This window comes from Odontomachus brunneus, unplaced genomic scaffold (genome assembly GCF_010583005.1).
Source record: "Odontomachus brunneus isolate Ranch 3 - 2012 unplaced genomic scaffold, Obru_v1 Obru_scaffold_006, whole genome shotgun sequence".
NCBI lineage: Eukaryota > Metazoa > Arthropoda > Insecta > Hymenoptera > Formicidae > Odontomachus > Odontomachus brunneus.
In genome coordinates, this window is record NW_022639456.1 from 3,417,775 (window position 1) to 3,433,069 (window position 15,295).

General features: G+C 37.1%; 2 protein-coding genes across 8 annotated transcripts in view; both read right to left on the reverse strand.

Moving 5' to 3' along the window:
• Positions 1 to 641: 641 nt before the first annotated feature.
• On the reverse strand, positions 642 to 4,791 carry LOC116851142 (probable E3 ubiquitin-protein ligase RNF144A). The gene is made up of 4 exons (XM_032830254.1): positions 4,077 to 4,791; positions 3,328 to 3,490; positions 2,768 to 3,090; positions 642 to 2,645 (listed from the first exon to the last, which is right to left on the reverse strand). The coding sequence occupies exons 1-4, from the start codon at positions 4,749 to 4,751 to the stop codon at positions 2,409 to 2,411; spliced, it is 1,398 nt and encodes a 465-aa protein (XP_032686145.1). The 5' UTR covers positions 4,752 to 4,791; the 3' UTR covers positions 642 to 2,408.
• Positions 4,792 to 6,899: 2,108 nt separating this feature from the next.
• The window catches only part of LOC116851106 (activating transcription factor 7-interacting protein 1), an 18,723-nt gene continuing 10,327 nt past the window's right edge, over positions 6,900 to 15,295 (reverse strand). For 6 of the 7 annotated variants that reach the window (XM_032830192.1, XM_032830219.1, XM_032830199.1 and 3 more), the window contains 13 exons: positions 14,853 to 14,969; positions 13,450 to 14,646; positions 12,380 to 12,732; positions 12,003 to 12,263; positions 11,477 to 11,809; positions 11,180 to 11,309; positions 10,799 to 10,986; positions 9,658 to 9,747; positions 9,494 to 9,554; positions 9,234 to 9,316; positions 8,923 to 9,022; positions 8,648 to 8,817; positions 6,900 to 8,547 (listed from right to left, as the gene is read on the reverse strand). In XM_032830192.1, coding sequence (XP_032686083.1) covers positions 8,452 to 8,547; positions 8,648 to 8,817; positions 8,923 to 9,022; positions 9,234 to 9,316; positions 9,494 to 9,554; positions 9,658 to 9,747; positions 10,799 to 10,986; positions 11,180 to 11,309; positions 11,477 to 11,809; positions 12,003 to 12,263; positions 12,380 to 12,732; positions 13,450 to 14,646; positions 14,853 to 14,969 — 3,179 coding nt within the window. In that variant the 3' untranslated portion in view covers positions 6,900 to 8,451. The remainder of the gene's footprint in view (positions 8,548 to 8,647; positions 8,818 to 8,922; positions 9,023 to 9,233; positions 9,317 to 9,493; positions 9,555 to 9,657; positions 9,748 to 10,798; positions 10,987 to 11,179; positions 11,310 to 11,476; positions 11,810 to 12,002; positions 12,264 to 12,379; positions 12,733 to 13,449; positions 14,647 to 14,852; positions 14,970 to 15,295) is intronic. The other variant, XM_032830228.1, reaches the window with a different exon arrangement.

The following is a 15,295-nucleotide window of genomic DNA, read 5'->3' on the forward strand; positions in this document are numbered from 1 at the left end:
CGTCTTTCTTTTCAAATAAATTTCAGAAGAATCCCGACTTAATTTGGGATTTTTGATTGAGTCGATCCTGGGACAAATACCACAGTAAAGTAGAAACGGTAAGAGTTCGGCAACTCCACCTCTCCCACCTCTCGACTTCGGTCTTGCCGGACAGGTCTGTTAAAATAACGGGAGTTTTTCACGTCACGGCACTAACAGTTGACACAAAAATCTAACATGCTCCTCGCAAAATGATCTCGAAGCGGCGCGTTCCAGCCGAGAATGGGATTCACATGCCGCCGAACAAAATGAAGCTCCGGGCCGCTCTTATTGTTTGAAATCTCGCGCATTGGGCGCGAGAGAGGTACGGAAATAATTTATGCCGCATTTCTCGATTTTGACGTCATCATTATCGATCGGTCAGACCTTGAACAATTTCTTTCTTTACTTTGTGAGACGTTGTGTACGATAAAGCGCGCTCATTAATATTTATCGAATCCTTTTTTCGAGAGTTTAATGTCAAATCGTTGGACCTTTCGCCAAATTTTGCGTGCCTTCGGTTCTTTTTGAGTTTCTTTGTTGAGAGAGCGCCCGGGGAGCCAAACAAACGTGGTACAAAGAAAGTATATAAAGGTACATCTATATACATATGTACATACATATTTGTTTCTCAATTGTATTTTTTATTTCTGACACACGAGTGCACACGCACACTCAAATGCATAATTACATACACGCGCCGGCGTGTATACATACTTTTATTTACATACAATCTTAATGATACAACAAACGAGATATTTTAACAGTTGCGACGTAAAATAGTGAAAACCGACCACGCGGTTATTTATGTATATCGTAACATAATCATCCGCTGGATCGCCTGTACAGCACTGCTTGCGAGAAATGCATCGTTTCGTCGAACATCCAAATGTAACACCATCCTAACCTTCGCCTTAAACGTCCGTATATATTATATGTACAAAATACCACATATATTTATTACACATAATTTGTTCTCGATATTACTTATTATCGATAAGAATCTGTCTCTCGGAAATAACATGTAACTATTGTCCAAAGTCGATTACTCATATTCCCGACGTTTAACAGTCTAAATTCATTTATATGCATAATAGAGTGGATTAGCGTGAATATAGTTAACACGTTTCTCGCGACCTTGCTCCAGGTTTTGAGTTACTAAGTATATTCAACGGAATCTTCGCAATAATCACATGGCACATATTGATTGATAGCTTCCTTAATGTCAAGCTTTAGCTGCACAACTCGTACATCATACTCAGACGAAAAACGTGTTAAATATACAATAACAACAGCATTCTTTCAATTTCATTGATAAAATGCATAATCGTAAAACATTCTTCTCTTCCTTTTTTCGTTTTCCTTTTCACGTTTCCGTAATATTCACTGTTTTTATACTCCTAAATTAATGTACATGTGTAATGTACATACATAATTAAATCACCATCAAATTAAACGTGAGAAAGCACCCATAAATTAAAAGATAATAAAGGGCTAGAATATCGTACAATCTAATATTTCATAATAAAGATTCGTTTCTCTCAATGAGAATGTGAAGCTGAGCCTTTGCAATAGTTCGACATAGGCACACATATAGATATACACTGTGTTTTTTAAGATATATTAATTTCATAATATTTACAATTTCATGGGGAGGGAGAAAGAATAGAAAGAGAGAGAGGTGTTTAATTATTTTATAATATAATACTTAAAAACGTCCCATATAACGAAATAATCAACATATTATCACAACTTTATAAGAACTCTTTCAAAAATCGCATCTCGATAAATAGAAACGGAAATGTGATATGTAATTTATACAGTAGAAATCGGTTAAGACAGAGATGTATGTTTTACGACAGCAAAATAAATTTGGTGCAAAGTGTACAAGTTCTTCTGGAATGTTCTCGTATATAAGAAATCGTTATGAGTATTTTTGAATCATTAGATCTCTGAGTCACACGATTAATAAAAGTTAAAAAAAAAAAAGAGTTACTAAGCAACTACGTAACATAAGTATACATCAGAAAAACAATCATATTATAACTAAACGAATTGCGCAGCAAACGTTTCTCATTTCTGTTTGGATAGTTTATAAGTAAAATATAAATATATATACGTATATATGTGCATATAGATATATGTATAGAGTTAATCACAATATGCTTGACTGAGAAGAGACATGTGTTCTCTTTTTTTTCCCACCATTATGTCTAGCGATGCAAAGACAAAATATATATTTAAAGAAATGCAATGTATATCTATATAAGTTGCCAACCGTGTTACCTCCCATACATGGAAGTCTAGGAAAGAGTGTTTACTTTTAGTTGAAGGAAATAATTAAGCAAGACTAAGAGCTGAGAGAAAAAGAGAAAGAGATTTGGAAGTTCCTATGTTGCCGTGTCTCCCTCTTCCTGTTCGAGCCTGGAAGAACCGCAAACGCGACATTTACAACATACGATACAAGGCGCCGCTAATAATAGCAAGGGCGATGCGACGAGTAGAAGTAGGCCAAAACCGGCGAAGATCCCGATAACTTGCGTTCGATGCCATATCACGGATGCGCGTGAGTGGCCTAATTTATTCTTACATGGTCCCTTGTCGTAATGACGCAACAGAAAGTCATCCTATAATATCAAGTTCAACAACGGCATTAGTCACGCCTGTATCTTTAAACGTGAAGTCAGCATAGTGAAAGCTCGGGGACATTAACTCCTGCGTACTCCTGCAACATGTCGAGGATACTCACGTCTAGGGATGCTAAGCAGTACCAGCAAAACACGTGTTTGCATCGCTTGCACATCATCTGAGCGCAACCCTCGTCCTTCTCTATCGGCACAGAACACATGGGACAGCATTTAATATGATCGCTATCGAATGGTATCCCTAACGGAAGATCCGGGCAAGGCCCATTATGCCAAGGCTCTCGACATATCGAACAGAAATCCGCAGAGCAGTTGGGACAGTGCACGGGACCTAAAGGAGTGCCGCTTCCACTGTTGCCATTTATCGAACATATCGTTTCACAACCCGCACGTGGACACCACGCGCGCCCCTTGTCCATAGATACATCTGCGTACAAAGCATATTAGTGGTATCAGTGGTGAGTAAACGATCTCTCTCTTTACATACACCTCGCACAGAAACACATCGAGTGAGGTCACTAGAAAATTTATTCATGGGATATGAAGTCACATATCCTGATATACAGAGTTTATTTCTGTGAGTGAACTTCATATCCCACAAGTGAATGTTCAAGTATTTTATTCTCAATACATGCAACTCGCGAGATGCACGAACGATGCTTACCTCTATTTAAACGGAACTTGCAGTGTTTTTCCACAAGCTCCGAGCTGACGAGGCTCGAGATCTCCTTCAGTGTGAGTATAGCGCCATGATCGCACTGAGCATCGGGACAACTAATCTCATACGCGCCTTCTTCGATCTCGAACTCTACATAGGCACGCATGCACTAGAAATGACGGAAACATAAGAACAGGGATATTACATCCTCGTATAAAGTAAATGTACCAATGCCTGGATACACACCTAATTCTGGGTTTTATTATTATTTCCTATTCTAACATATTATTATTGTTTGGTATTTAAATAAGAAATATTCCAACTTTCAACAAAGAAAGCATATACACATACACTCTATATTAAAAATTGAAATATTTGTATTCTAAGATCAAACAATAAGAATATCCAGAGCATTATTCATGAATCTTTTCATGTTAACTTAATTTTACATCAATCATGTAATCAATCGTGCAATCAATCACACAATTCTCTCCTTCCAGTATAAAATCACATAGAATGAAGAATTTTGGCAGTACTTAATAGTATATACGATCATGAATCTTTTGCTCTGATGTAAACTTGTGAAGAGTGAGCATTTCAATAGATACTTTCAAGTATTAGATCCTTCACTTTTCACGAGTTAAAAGAAAGGATTGATAACTGAGCCTCAGGTATTGATGCTTTCACCCTACGAGAACGTAAGAATGCACGTTGACATCTCTGATGCAGTGAAGATGTGGCAAGGCTTCACTTACATCCTTACAATAGGAACAACCACATCCCTCTATCTTAAATGACTTGGAGAGAGACGTATCAACTAGACACAGTTTACAGAATATCCGTCCGATTGTCTGTTGGGAGCTCGCGGGGACGAAGTTACCAGCGGCCAGGCTGTAATGCGAACTGGACGCCAACGACAGCAGGCTGGAGCAACGCGAGCAGACCCTGCTGCGATTGATGGGCCGGCCCTCCAAGGCCGAGGTGCTTAGCCCCACGGCGGTTTCGCACTTCCTCAAGGCGCCGGGACCCAGGCTCATCCAGCTACCGCCGCGTGCCTCCAGACTGGCGCTGCTTTCAGGTCGCAGCAGTGGCGCGTCTGCCTCTTTACCCGGCATGGTCCTCTCCGTCAAGGAGAGATTCACCACGCTGGCCTCTTTGCGTATCAGCGGCAGCCTGAGTTTAGACTTGTCGATCTTCTTTGGATTTGCGGCCGTGATCTTGGTGGGCGGATTAACGGATGTCACTGAACTGGTCGCGGCACCCATATCCGTTAGCGGGGCTCGTCGTAAGACGAGCGAGTGTAGGCTAGGCATCCCCTGAATGTCGCTGCCGGTTATAGACGTGGACTGCGTTCGCCGACCGCCCGGCGGAGAGCTCCCGTCCGCGCCCGTCGTCGTCGTTCGCTCGCCGCTGACAGTAGGGGAACGCATGAATTTCGATAATTACATGTACACAGTGTATTCACATAGCGTCGTCGCAGCAGCCCGTTGTCGCACGCACGCTGATGGATCTTTCCGCCGCTCGTCATAATAATCCCTGTCATTCGCTACCTCCTGCTGCTGCTGCTGCTGCACATACCCTCTGCGTGTGTGTGCGCGCGCGCGTTGAGAGTGGAAGAGAACACCTTATCAGACGCTCCTGTGTTTCCTCTAGGTGTTGTCCGCTGTCCCACCCGCGAAAGCGTCTCGCCTGCTCGCGCCTAACCGTCGACGTCACGCGCTGTCGACGGCGCGGGTACGCGATCGTCCCGGACCGCAACAGCTGATCGCCCCTGATAGAGAGAAGGAGAGAGCGAGAGAAAACGTCGACGTGTGCGAAGTGTATCGTCACGCGGAGAATGCGAGTCGCACCAGATCACCAGCTCGTGAACATGACGAACACTGTCACTGTCGCGTCGTCAGGACGCGGGCCCGCCACAGGCATCGCGACGATGCAGCTTTCCTTGTCCGTTAACGCCACTAACGATCGTCGCGATCGCATTTATCACTCGCTGCTGCTGCCGCCGCCACCGCCGCCGCCACCGCCGCCGCTGCCGTCGCCACCAAAGCTTTCACTGTTATTCGTGGCGCACGAGATGTCCCACTCTGTTTCGCAGTGTCAGCTATGTCAGCACGCACAGTTTACGGACGACATTTTTACCTTCCCCGTTGCGCACACGCATTCACGTACACTTAACACAAACGCGTCGCATTCACGAGTTGTCCGATTCAACCCGACAGACTGCTGCTGCTGCTCCCGATCCCGTTTCCTCATTCGCTTTTCTTACCGAGCGCACCGTCGTGCGGCCGCAAAGCGGAGCACTTGGATGTGATCGCGGGCGAGATATCTTCGCAATTAGCAGTGAGATTGTTTTTGTTTTGACGCAGCATAATGCCCCGCGCGTGACTCACTTAGCGCGTACATACAAAGGATGCTAGGAGGCAGTAGGATGTAGAGTGAGACAGAGAGCGGAGACACACACCAGCGGGGCGAGTCTGCGAAAGCCGCGACTCCCAGAGACGACTAGTGACGTCCGCGAATGTCCGCTTCGCGATTCAGGGTCTCTCGTCGTTTTAGCTGCGCTTTCTGCACTTTGCCCGTCTCTCTTTATTCTCTCTCTCTTTCCCTCTCTTTCTGTCTATCTATCTCTACGTTTGACTCTATCTAAAGCTTCAACATAAAAATCCGTCTCCTATATGAGCATTTATAATTATAATCGTTAAGTCGATACTCACAATTAATATTTTTGAGCGACTGGTAGGTTCGTGGAGGACTTGTCGGTAGTTTGCGAAAGTGCAATTGCGATTGTAGCTAAACGAACACGCGCGACGAGCGCTCGACCGAGACAATCGCGCGTGACATATCGCTCGTGTGTAAATTGTATATATATGCTGTAAATGTTGCCGCAACTAGACTATCTGAGACGATCTTTGTCGGCACGCCACGAGGAAATCGAACCACCGAAGTGGTGTAGTCGATCAATCCATCTTTGTCTAAGTTCAATCGAGTTACTTCGAGATTTACTGGACGTTCCACACGATTAATTTCCCTCTGCGTTTTCTCTGAGATTGTAACGCACGTTTAACAATGAAAAAAATACTTTTTCTCTCGTGTGCCAAATTGTCCGTGACTTCGGAGAAACTATACGAGCGCAACAGAAAAGATTAAACGTATTTGATACCCTACAGATCAATACATTGGCATTACATAATTTAGAACTGTAAGCGGCTATTGATTGGCCTTTCTCGAAGCCGAAGAAAGACAGAGAAAGAGCCGAGAAAAGAGAGGAGTGTTATTTATTTTATTAGTTCCTTTTCTAATAAATATATATAATAGTGTTCTCTCTAAGGTTGCATCGGTGAAGCTCCGCTAGAGGATTTTACTCCTCGTTAGTAACTTCGATGGCGACTAATTAATCGCGACTAGTTATATCGAACATACAACTCACAGAGCTTGTACCGTCCACTTCAAATTTTTTCACTTTCAATTTCTTCAAAGCCACTTGATTCAACATAAATTCCCTTCCCGTTTGAATTAAATTTGAATTATATCAATATAGCCACAAACGGAATAAATGTATAAAAATGTTATACGCAAAGTTTAATTTTACGAAATTTGCATTCATGAGGCTGAAAAGTTTATTGTTCATACAGGTACAAAATAAGACCGATATTAGGATTTTTATTGAGTCACTTGGAAAGTTCGAGCCACGCTCGAGAAATCTCTCGCCGGTAAAAATTCAAGAATCTTCAGAAAAGAATCTTTAAATCATATTAAAAAATTGTGAAAGTATGTAAAAAATTGCGAAAGATAATGATGTGCATATATACAATCGCGTGCACGTACCAATAAAAAAACGTATACATTTTATATCTACATATAAAAAATTTCGCATTACATTTCTTTTTAAAAATTCATACGTACTCTCTTTTTTTCTGTATCTCACCACACCACAAATAATACTCATTATAAGTAGTAATCGATATTCTGATTATAGTTATAATCTATATGTAATACAATTAACAATTTGCGGCACATTATACACATTAATATTTACATACGAGCTTGTCAGACAATACATCTCGTTTACGTTTGCCATCCTACAATATATATCAGTAGTTATAAATACATTCTTGAATTCAAAATTGTATAAAAATTGAGCAAATTATCCAGAGAATAACAGATTACTTGTAAAATCAATTGCTAGAGAATACCAGCAATGAATACAGTTACGAATTTAAGCGCAAATTAAATAATTAAATAATTACATATAGTGCCTATTTTCCACATGAGAGAGTAAAACAAATGTGGATACTTTACGCAGGATATTCATTTTTATATCGTCACGCACTTTCTTAGTAAGCCTTTAATGTAATATTTTCTATCAGATGAAGTTCTTAAGCTTGTATCGAAATTATCGCTTTTGACTAGAATTCTTTGTTTTATGCGCTACGGGCATTTGCTAAATATACCGTGAACAATGTAAAACAAAGATGGTTTTTGAATGTTAAAACAATTCCACCAATGTTACTTAACGTACAACTGAGAAATTACAATTGTATGTAAATGTACTGTAACATATATCACTCACTTCAAAGAAAGCACTTCAGAACGTACAGCAGTGAAATGTGCGCAACTAATTATGTAGTTGGAAGTATTTACGGGAATGACATTCGCGCGAATAGCAACCGCTCAATTTGTATTGTAATGGTGATCGCTCGCGTCAAATTCGCTATTGCTCTGTAAATCGAGCATTAAATTTCTTTCTAATTAATTGTATTCCTATTAAGTTTAACACTGTGCAGATGGAGTTATGTTATATTTGTAAAACATTTTTACGAGATTATAAATATAAAAATATGACATAGCAGAAGCTTCTCCTATATTGTTTCATTTATCATCCCTCTGGACAATGATTACGAACAATCGCGTTCATTGTATTGGTTAGAGATTAAAATAAACATTACTCAAAATATCTAAGAAGAGTTAAGTGCAGTGTTATATTTGTTATCCAGCTGGTTGCTGTTCATGTTTATCACAATTTATCACACATCGAATTACGCAGAGAGAAATATGAAAGGAAGATGAAACTTAAAAAAATGTGCTTTAAATGACATTTTGAAATTGAACGTTTTCATTTGCCTGGTTTTTTTACAAAGAGATGTTACCAGGTATACTGTATTGTCCTTTCCTGGAATGTGTATCCACTGCTCTGACCGCGAAATAATAATTATTACCCTCAGAAAACTGTAAACAGAACGTTACTCTCATAGTATCCAATGAATCTCGGTGTAGAGTAGCTGTTTTTTGGACTATGAATAATATGACTCCATTGCAACAGATTTACCTGAGTCAAAGTACATGCCATAGGTAATGGTAATGCTCTAACATCTCCCACTTTCTTCCATAATGATGTACTCGGTGTTACACCTGCGACTTCCTGATATGCATATAATTGGTAACTGGCAATATCAGCATACTTATCGGTTAGTTGCATGTTCCAGGACAACACTATACCTACAACATGATATTGTTGTACAAAAGTGTACTATGCTCTATGATATAGATGAATATCGAGAGAAAAGAAAGAGATATTATCACATTAAGAATTTTAATAAATACCATTCGGGACTTTAGACATTTTTAATGATGGAGCAGGTGGTGGAAGTTTCCAATTCGTATTTATCGCATAACTTGGAGTATCTGGTAGTGGTGCAGGATGCTGAAATAAAACGAAATCATATGATCATGTGCCTGATATTATGATAAAATATTCAGACAAATTATTTTATACAATATAAAAACGATATAAAGATTTACATAAATGAATTTATATCTGAAAAATATTATTAATTATTTGAAATTCTATTTTAATAAACATTTTTTAAATGCACTACTCTGAGATTGAGCGAATGATCGCCTGCGATATTTACCTTGCACGCTATATTTATCGGTATATTTGATACAGCTGGCGTAGTTAGTACACGCACAGTACCATTAGCAATCGTTGAAGTTCCTTTAAAATGAGAGAACATAAAATTGCAAATATAAGTGCCTATACTCGTGAGAAAATTGATGTTGATTCTCATTCTTCCAAAAATACAGATATATTCTTACAAAGTACATATTTTTGTTAATATTTTGTTAGTAATTATAATATATACTATAATATATACTAGACAGGTTTACTAACCTGTTTTATATGTCACAGCTGGGAATGGCGTAGTTACTCTACAGGTAGTTATTGGTCGTATCTATAAGAATCCAATTTCTTATTTTAATACAGAACAATAATGGAATCACGTAGTCTTATCGTCATCCAAAATGTCAAAAATCATAAATAAACTATTAATATACCTGACTAGCGTTTGAAGTTATTAGTAATTGTCTCGTTGCACCTACACTACCTTGCATTACATATGTTACTCTGGAAGGTGCTCCATTATTCTATAAAAAGAATAAATAGGCATACAGAATGCCCCATTTCTTCTGTATTAATTTATACTCGCAGTTTCTCTGATTTGAAGCGGATTGTTCGTCATTTACTTCAATTTGTTCTCGATTTTTAATATTATATATATATATATATATATGTGTGTGTGTGTGTGTGTGTGTGTGTGCGCGCGTGCGTGCATACATATACATATAGACATACATACATATATATTTTTTTTTTATTATATTAAATGTATATATTATATATGCATATACATATACAGAGTGTCCCGAACCTCCATGATAACCTTTAGGAAAAACGTAGAACGGGTTGAGATGAGCAAGAAAGTCCTGTGCCGTTTTGCGATATTCGCAATAGTTTTTGAGAAATTAATTATTTTGTCTTAACAAATCAGCGTGCAGAAAGCGGCAACGGAAAGATGCGGCCGACGTGCGACTGTGACACTCGCGAATCGCATCTCGCCGCGTCCCTTCGCCCATAGCTACGAGACATAGCAAGGCTTGATATACTGATACATATGCATGACATATCCGTCTGCCGAATCGAAGCGTGTCGCCGTTTCGGCTGCATACATGTATGTAGAGATGACACAGCGAGCGGCGTGTAACACAAAATCGTGTGCCCAAATTATCTTTCGTTTTCTCGACGTCGTGGTAGAAAAGTGACAGCGCGCGATTACATTTAGAAGATTATTGTATAAGACAGCTCACATTAAAACCGTAATGTTTTCCTGTGATTAAAAAAAAAAATAGAAATAAAGAAAGCGATTCGCGGGTGTCACGGTCGCACGTCGGCCGCATCTTTCTTTCCGCTGTCGCTTTCTGTACGTTGATTTGTTGAGACAAAATAATTAATTTCTCAAAAACTATTGCGAATATCGCAAAACGGTACAGGACTTTCTTGCTCACCTCCGTTCTACGTTCTCCTCAAGGGTCATCATGGAGATTCGAGATACCCTGTATATATATATTTTTTTTGCAACTGAGCTTTAAATAAAAATTCTATTGAAGTCTTGACACATAACAATAAAAAAATATATACCACAACAGCAGTCGGTGTTGGCTGATTGGGCTGTACTACTCTTATATTCGTCGGTTGCGACGTAATCGATACGTTTGTTGGTATCGTTTGTATTACTCTTGGGAAGCATTGTACTGGTTTCGTTGTAATAGTCGTCGGCAGCTGCTGCTCGACTAAAGCTGGTACTGGTGTGGCAGTAATCTTCGTAGCTGCAATGGAAATTCGAGAGATTAAATATATCAATCAAAAAATGTAGGAGAATTTTATTATGTATTAGAATTTTATGTTTTTGACCATTATTCGCAATTCTTACGTATACACTTAAAAAGTGAATACACATTTTTAATACACATAAGTGCGACAGTGGGAAACGTCTGTATTGCATAAGTGCAGCAAACTTACATTTATTTTTTTCTTCTTCATCCGTAAGATCGATAAGGTCGTTATTTTTTGGCTTAGAAGCAATCAGCGTATTTGGACGATTTGTTTGATTCTGAACTTTACCATTTAGAACGTAAGTCTGCTGCTGCGACTGTAAAATTCAGGTGATTAACTGTAGCGCAGTAAAACATATTAATTATAAGCTCGTTAATACAATGAGATCGAGTGTTTTTCGAAAGTTTAATGTTAAAATATCATGACGGAACACGCTACAAACTATTGCTTTTGTATTTAATGCAAATATTATTGTGGCCTTACGATATTTCCTGTTAGAAGCTGTTGGATTGTGCTAGAAGACTGATTAGGTAGCGTTAACGTTTGTTGTGAGTCTAAGGGTTTCGCGACAACTAATGCCGCAGGTGTCACAGTGGAAATAAGAGGCGAAGTTTGCATCGAGCTCTGCGAGACCGCAGGAATGGAAGACGCTACGGATGTTTCAGGTCGTCGAGGCGATCTTATCTTGATTCCACGTCTTGGACTTGAATTTGTTTTGCTAGTTGGCTCAGGAACCGGGTTGCTGACACTGCTTGGAGCGTTCGGCGTCTTTTGCTGCGTTTGTTGTATTTGTCGCAAATTCTGTATTCCGTGTTCCTATTGAATGAGGAGCATTCATTTCACATGAGCCGCAATTATAAACAAATATAACATAACAAATAAATAATCTAGCACCAAATCCTCTCCAAAAATTATGAGTGTATATGTGTATATAAAGTAGTTGGAATATATAGTAATATATATATATAAAGTAGTTGGAATATAAATATATATAACTATTTATAAGTACCGTTACAAAGTTGACTTGTAGACCCACAGATCTATTGATTTTGATAGGTGTGACTATTTTGTCAGGATTTGTGCGACGATCTACCGCATTGCGATTCAGAACCATTTCGAAATCCTTGACTTGTTTCATCAGTTGCTGCAACTTCGTTCGCGTTGCTTCCTGACTTCTCTCTGATATGCGAGCTTGTTCTCGAAGTAGACCAATTTCGCTGCGCATCGTTATTGTTTCGACGATTTTTTGAATAAGCAGTTCTTCCAGTTGCTTAAGAAAATAATTAAATTTGTACATACAATATAGGTGATCATTGTAAGCTAAATTGAAATTTACTTAAATACTGTGTCTGAAATTACCTAATCCTTATATAAATGTTCTCTTACCTCCTGCGTGAGCTTCGGTATTTTCTCTTTGATGCTCCTTTGGCAAAATTTCTCAACAAAACTGAGTTTTGTGAAGTCGTTTTTGACATTAGTTTGTTCAGACTTGTTTCCCATTTTCACTTTCTTAACAGTACCATTAACAACAACATCCTCATCGCTAACTGGACAATTACGTTTCAATGAAGTGGACGATGTAGAATATAAGTGCTGATTTAATTTATAATTTACACTTAGTTCTTCGCTATCACTATCACTATCGCTAATGTCACTGTCGCTAATAAGATATTTTTTTCTAATAATCTCTTCCGCGTTCTTCGCAGTTCTCCGTCTTTGCCGTCCAACGTTCGTTACCTCTGCAATAATAAAATATACTGTAATAATATCACGCAAACTCCTTTAAATAAGGCTTATTGGCTTAGCATGCTTTTGCACTGACATGCATTTTGCCGTGTAGAACAAAATTTTAAAAACAAAATTTTCTTAGGAATTCTTTTCGATTATTTATTACCATTGGATATGCAGTAAAATAATATAATCACAGATATTATACAAATTGGCTTGGTTTCTAAACCAAAACTGTTTCATGCAGCAAAATTGTTGGCTTCAAAGTCAAGAACAGAATTAAACGGTTAAAATATTTATAACAAGAATCGCAAGTCAACTATAATAAATAAACTGGCTAATGAATCAGAACGTTTCACACAGAACAACAAAAGAAAAACTCCAAAAATAATTTTTTTCATATCTTTATCCTTTTTGAAAAATTCAATTAAATAATAATTTCAAAACAAAATAATTTTTAGTAATTTGCAATTGTTATATTTTTGTATATCACAAATATATATAAATGTCGAAATATCTTACATATACAAATATTGTTTTATAAATTATCGTTGTAAAACTATTTTACAGATATCTGTTATAGATTTACATTAAATATTGCAGACTGTTGACTATGAACTACTAAAAGCCTTTACCATGTTCTTTTTTCCACTTTATTTTTAATCCTTTGTTGTAGGCTTTGCTGTACTTACAGAGAGAATATCATATTTTTATAAAATATTCCCTACCTTGTTTATCTTCTTCAATAATACAGACTTGTGCTGCACTGATGTCTAATCTTTTGTTTTTCAATCGTTTCCTTCTCTCAACGATTGTATCAGTGTCATCAGTTTCACTGTCATCATCTTTCACAATAATTGATACTAATGCAGGCAGGTTTGTCGATGTGGCATTATCTGTTATTTTGCTTATAGGTTTATTAACGTCATGGTCTTTATTTGTTATTTCTATCTCATTTAGATCTATTATATCAGATGAATTATTCTTATTTTCTGTTAATTCAGAATTCATTTCTCGTTGTACGGATTGCATTTTTCGTATATTTATATCTTGAGTTATATCATCATGTTCTAAGCTGTCCATCTTACTTTTACGTTTCTTAGAATATTTAAAAGATGCAGAATTGTCATCAGAACTATAGGATTTAATTGTATCTATAGAATCGTGATCATTATCAATTTCAGTGAATTGATGTTTCAAAACAATAACTTTTTCTACGACATTGTCACTTAATATTGTTAAATTATCATCACACTTATCAGAAATAGTCGTAGTTTTAGATAATTCTTCGTCACTACCAATCTTAAGTTTGACAGAATTTACAAGGTGATCTTTATTATCTTTATCATCTTTATCATCTTTATTATCTTTATTATTTTTATCATCTTTATTATCTTTATTATCTGAAGTATTCAAATTATTAGAGTTGCAAGTAGCAGAATCTATTTTGTCACATTCGTTGACTGCTTCTTTTAGTTTCACTTCATTGTCATTCATTAGTTCTACATTTCGACTATCTGTCTCTGTAGGATTGTCGATAGATAAATTATCATTCTCTTGTATATTTTCTTCAGATATTTCTTTTTTACACGCATTATCCACTTCAATGATATTTAAATCTTTATTTTTATCAGAATTAAAAATACATTTTATTACACTATTTTCTCTTTGAGAATTGTTATCTGACACTTCACTTTTAACGATATTTTCATCGTCAATGTGATTTAACTGCATTTCGTTTTTCATATTATTGGTATCTTGAGAAATTTTTTTGTCATTTATATTCAACGTGTATTTTTCATTAGTCTCACCATTAGCAATTACAACTGTGCTATTTTCCAAATTATGTACATTATTTTGTGTCAATTTGTTTTCTGATGTACATTCATCTGAGGGTAATGCTGAATTTTCCGGATCATTTATTGCTGTAAAAAATTTTGATGAAGTGTTCGATTTCTTCTTTGTATCTTTAAATCGATAAATAATTTACGCAATATATATCATATATAAAAAGCGATTATATATCCATTTCAAAAATTTTCCTTTATATTTTGTATGTGTCACGCAGAAGAATAATGCAATATATTGTCCTGTTATTATTCACATAGTTCGTCAGTTGTAAAAGTATTACCTGAATTAGGTTCCTTCGGTGTTGGTTTTTCGCCACCAGATGTGACTGCTTCTTCCACAACCTGTTGTGGATCAGAGCTTGAATTTTCTTCTGTAATTATATCTTTAGGGGATATTTCTGCAAACAAAATGGTAATCTATATGTATATATATATATATATATATATTATATATATATATATATATATATATATATATATATTGTATAGTACAAAAAGATCAGATATATCAATAAAGAAAAGATTTTTATTGTGTTTTACAAAAACTTATTTTGTATATTTTTACATTTACCATCTTATTTCTAAGTTGGCATAACCATTCTATTTTGAATGGTATTCGGTTAAATTGATTATAAAACACATCTACAGTGTGCCCGTTAAATAATGAGATAATATTGCGAGAGAACAAGTGTGTGTGTGTGTGTGTGTGTGTGTGTGTGTGTGT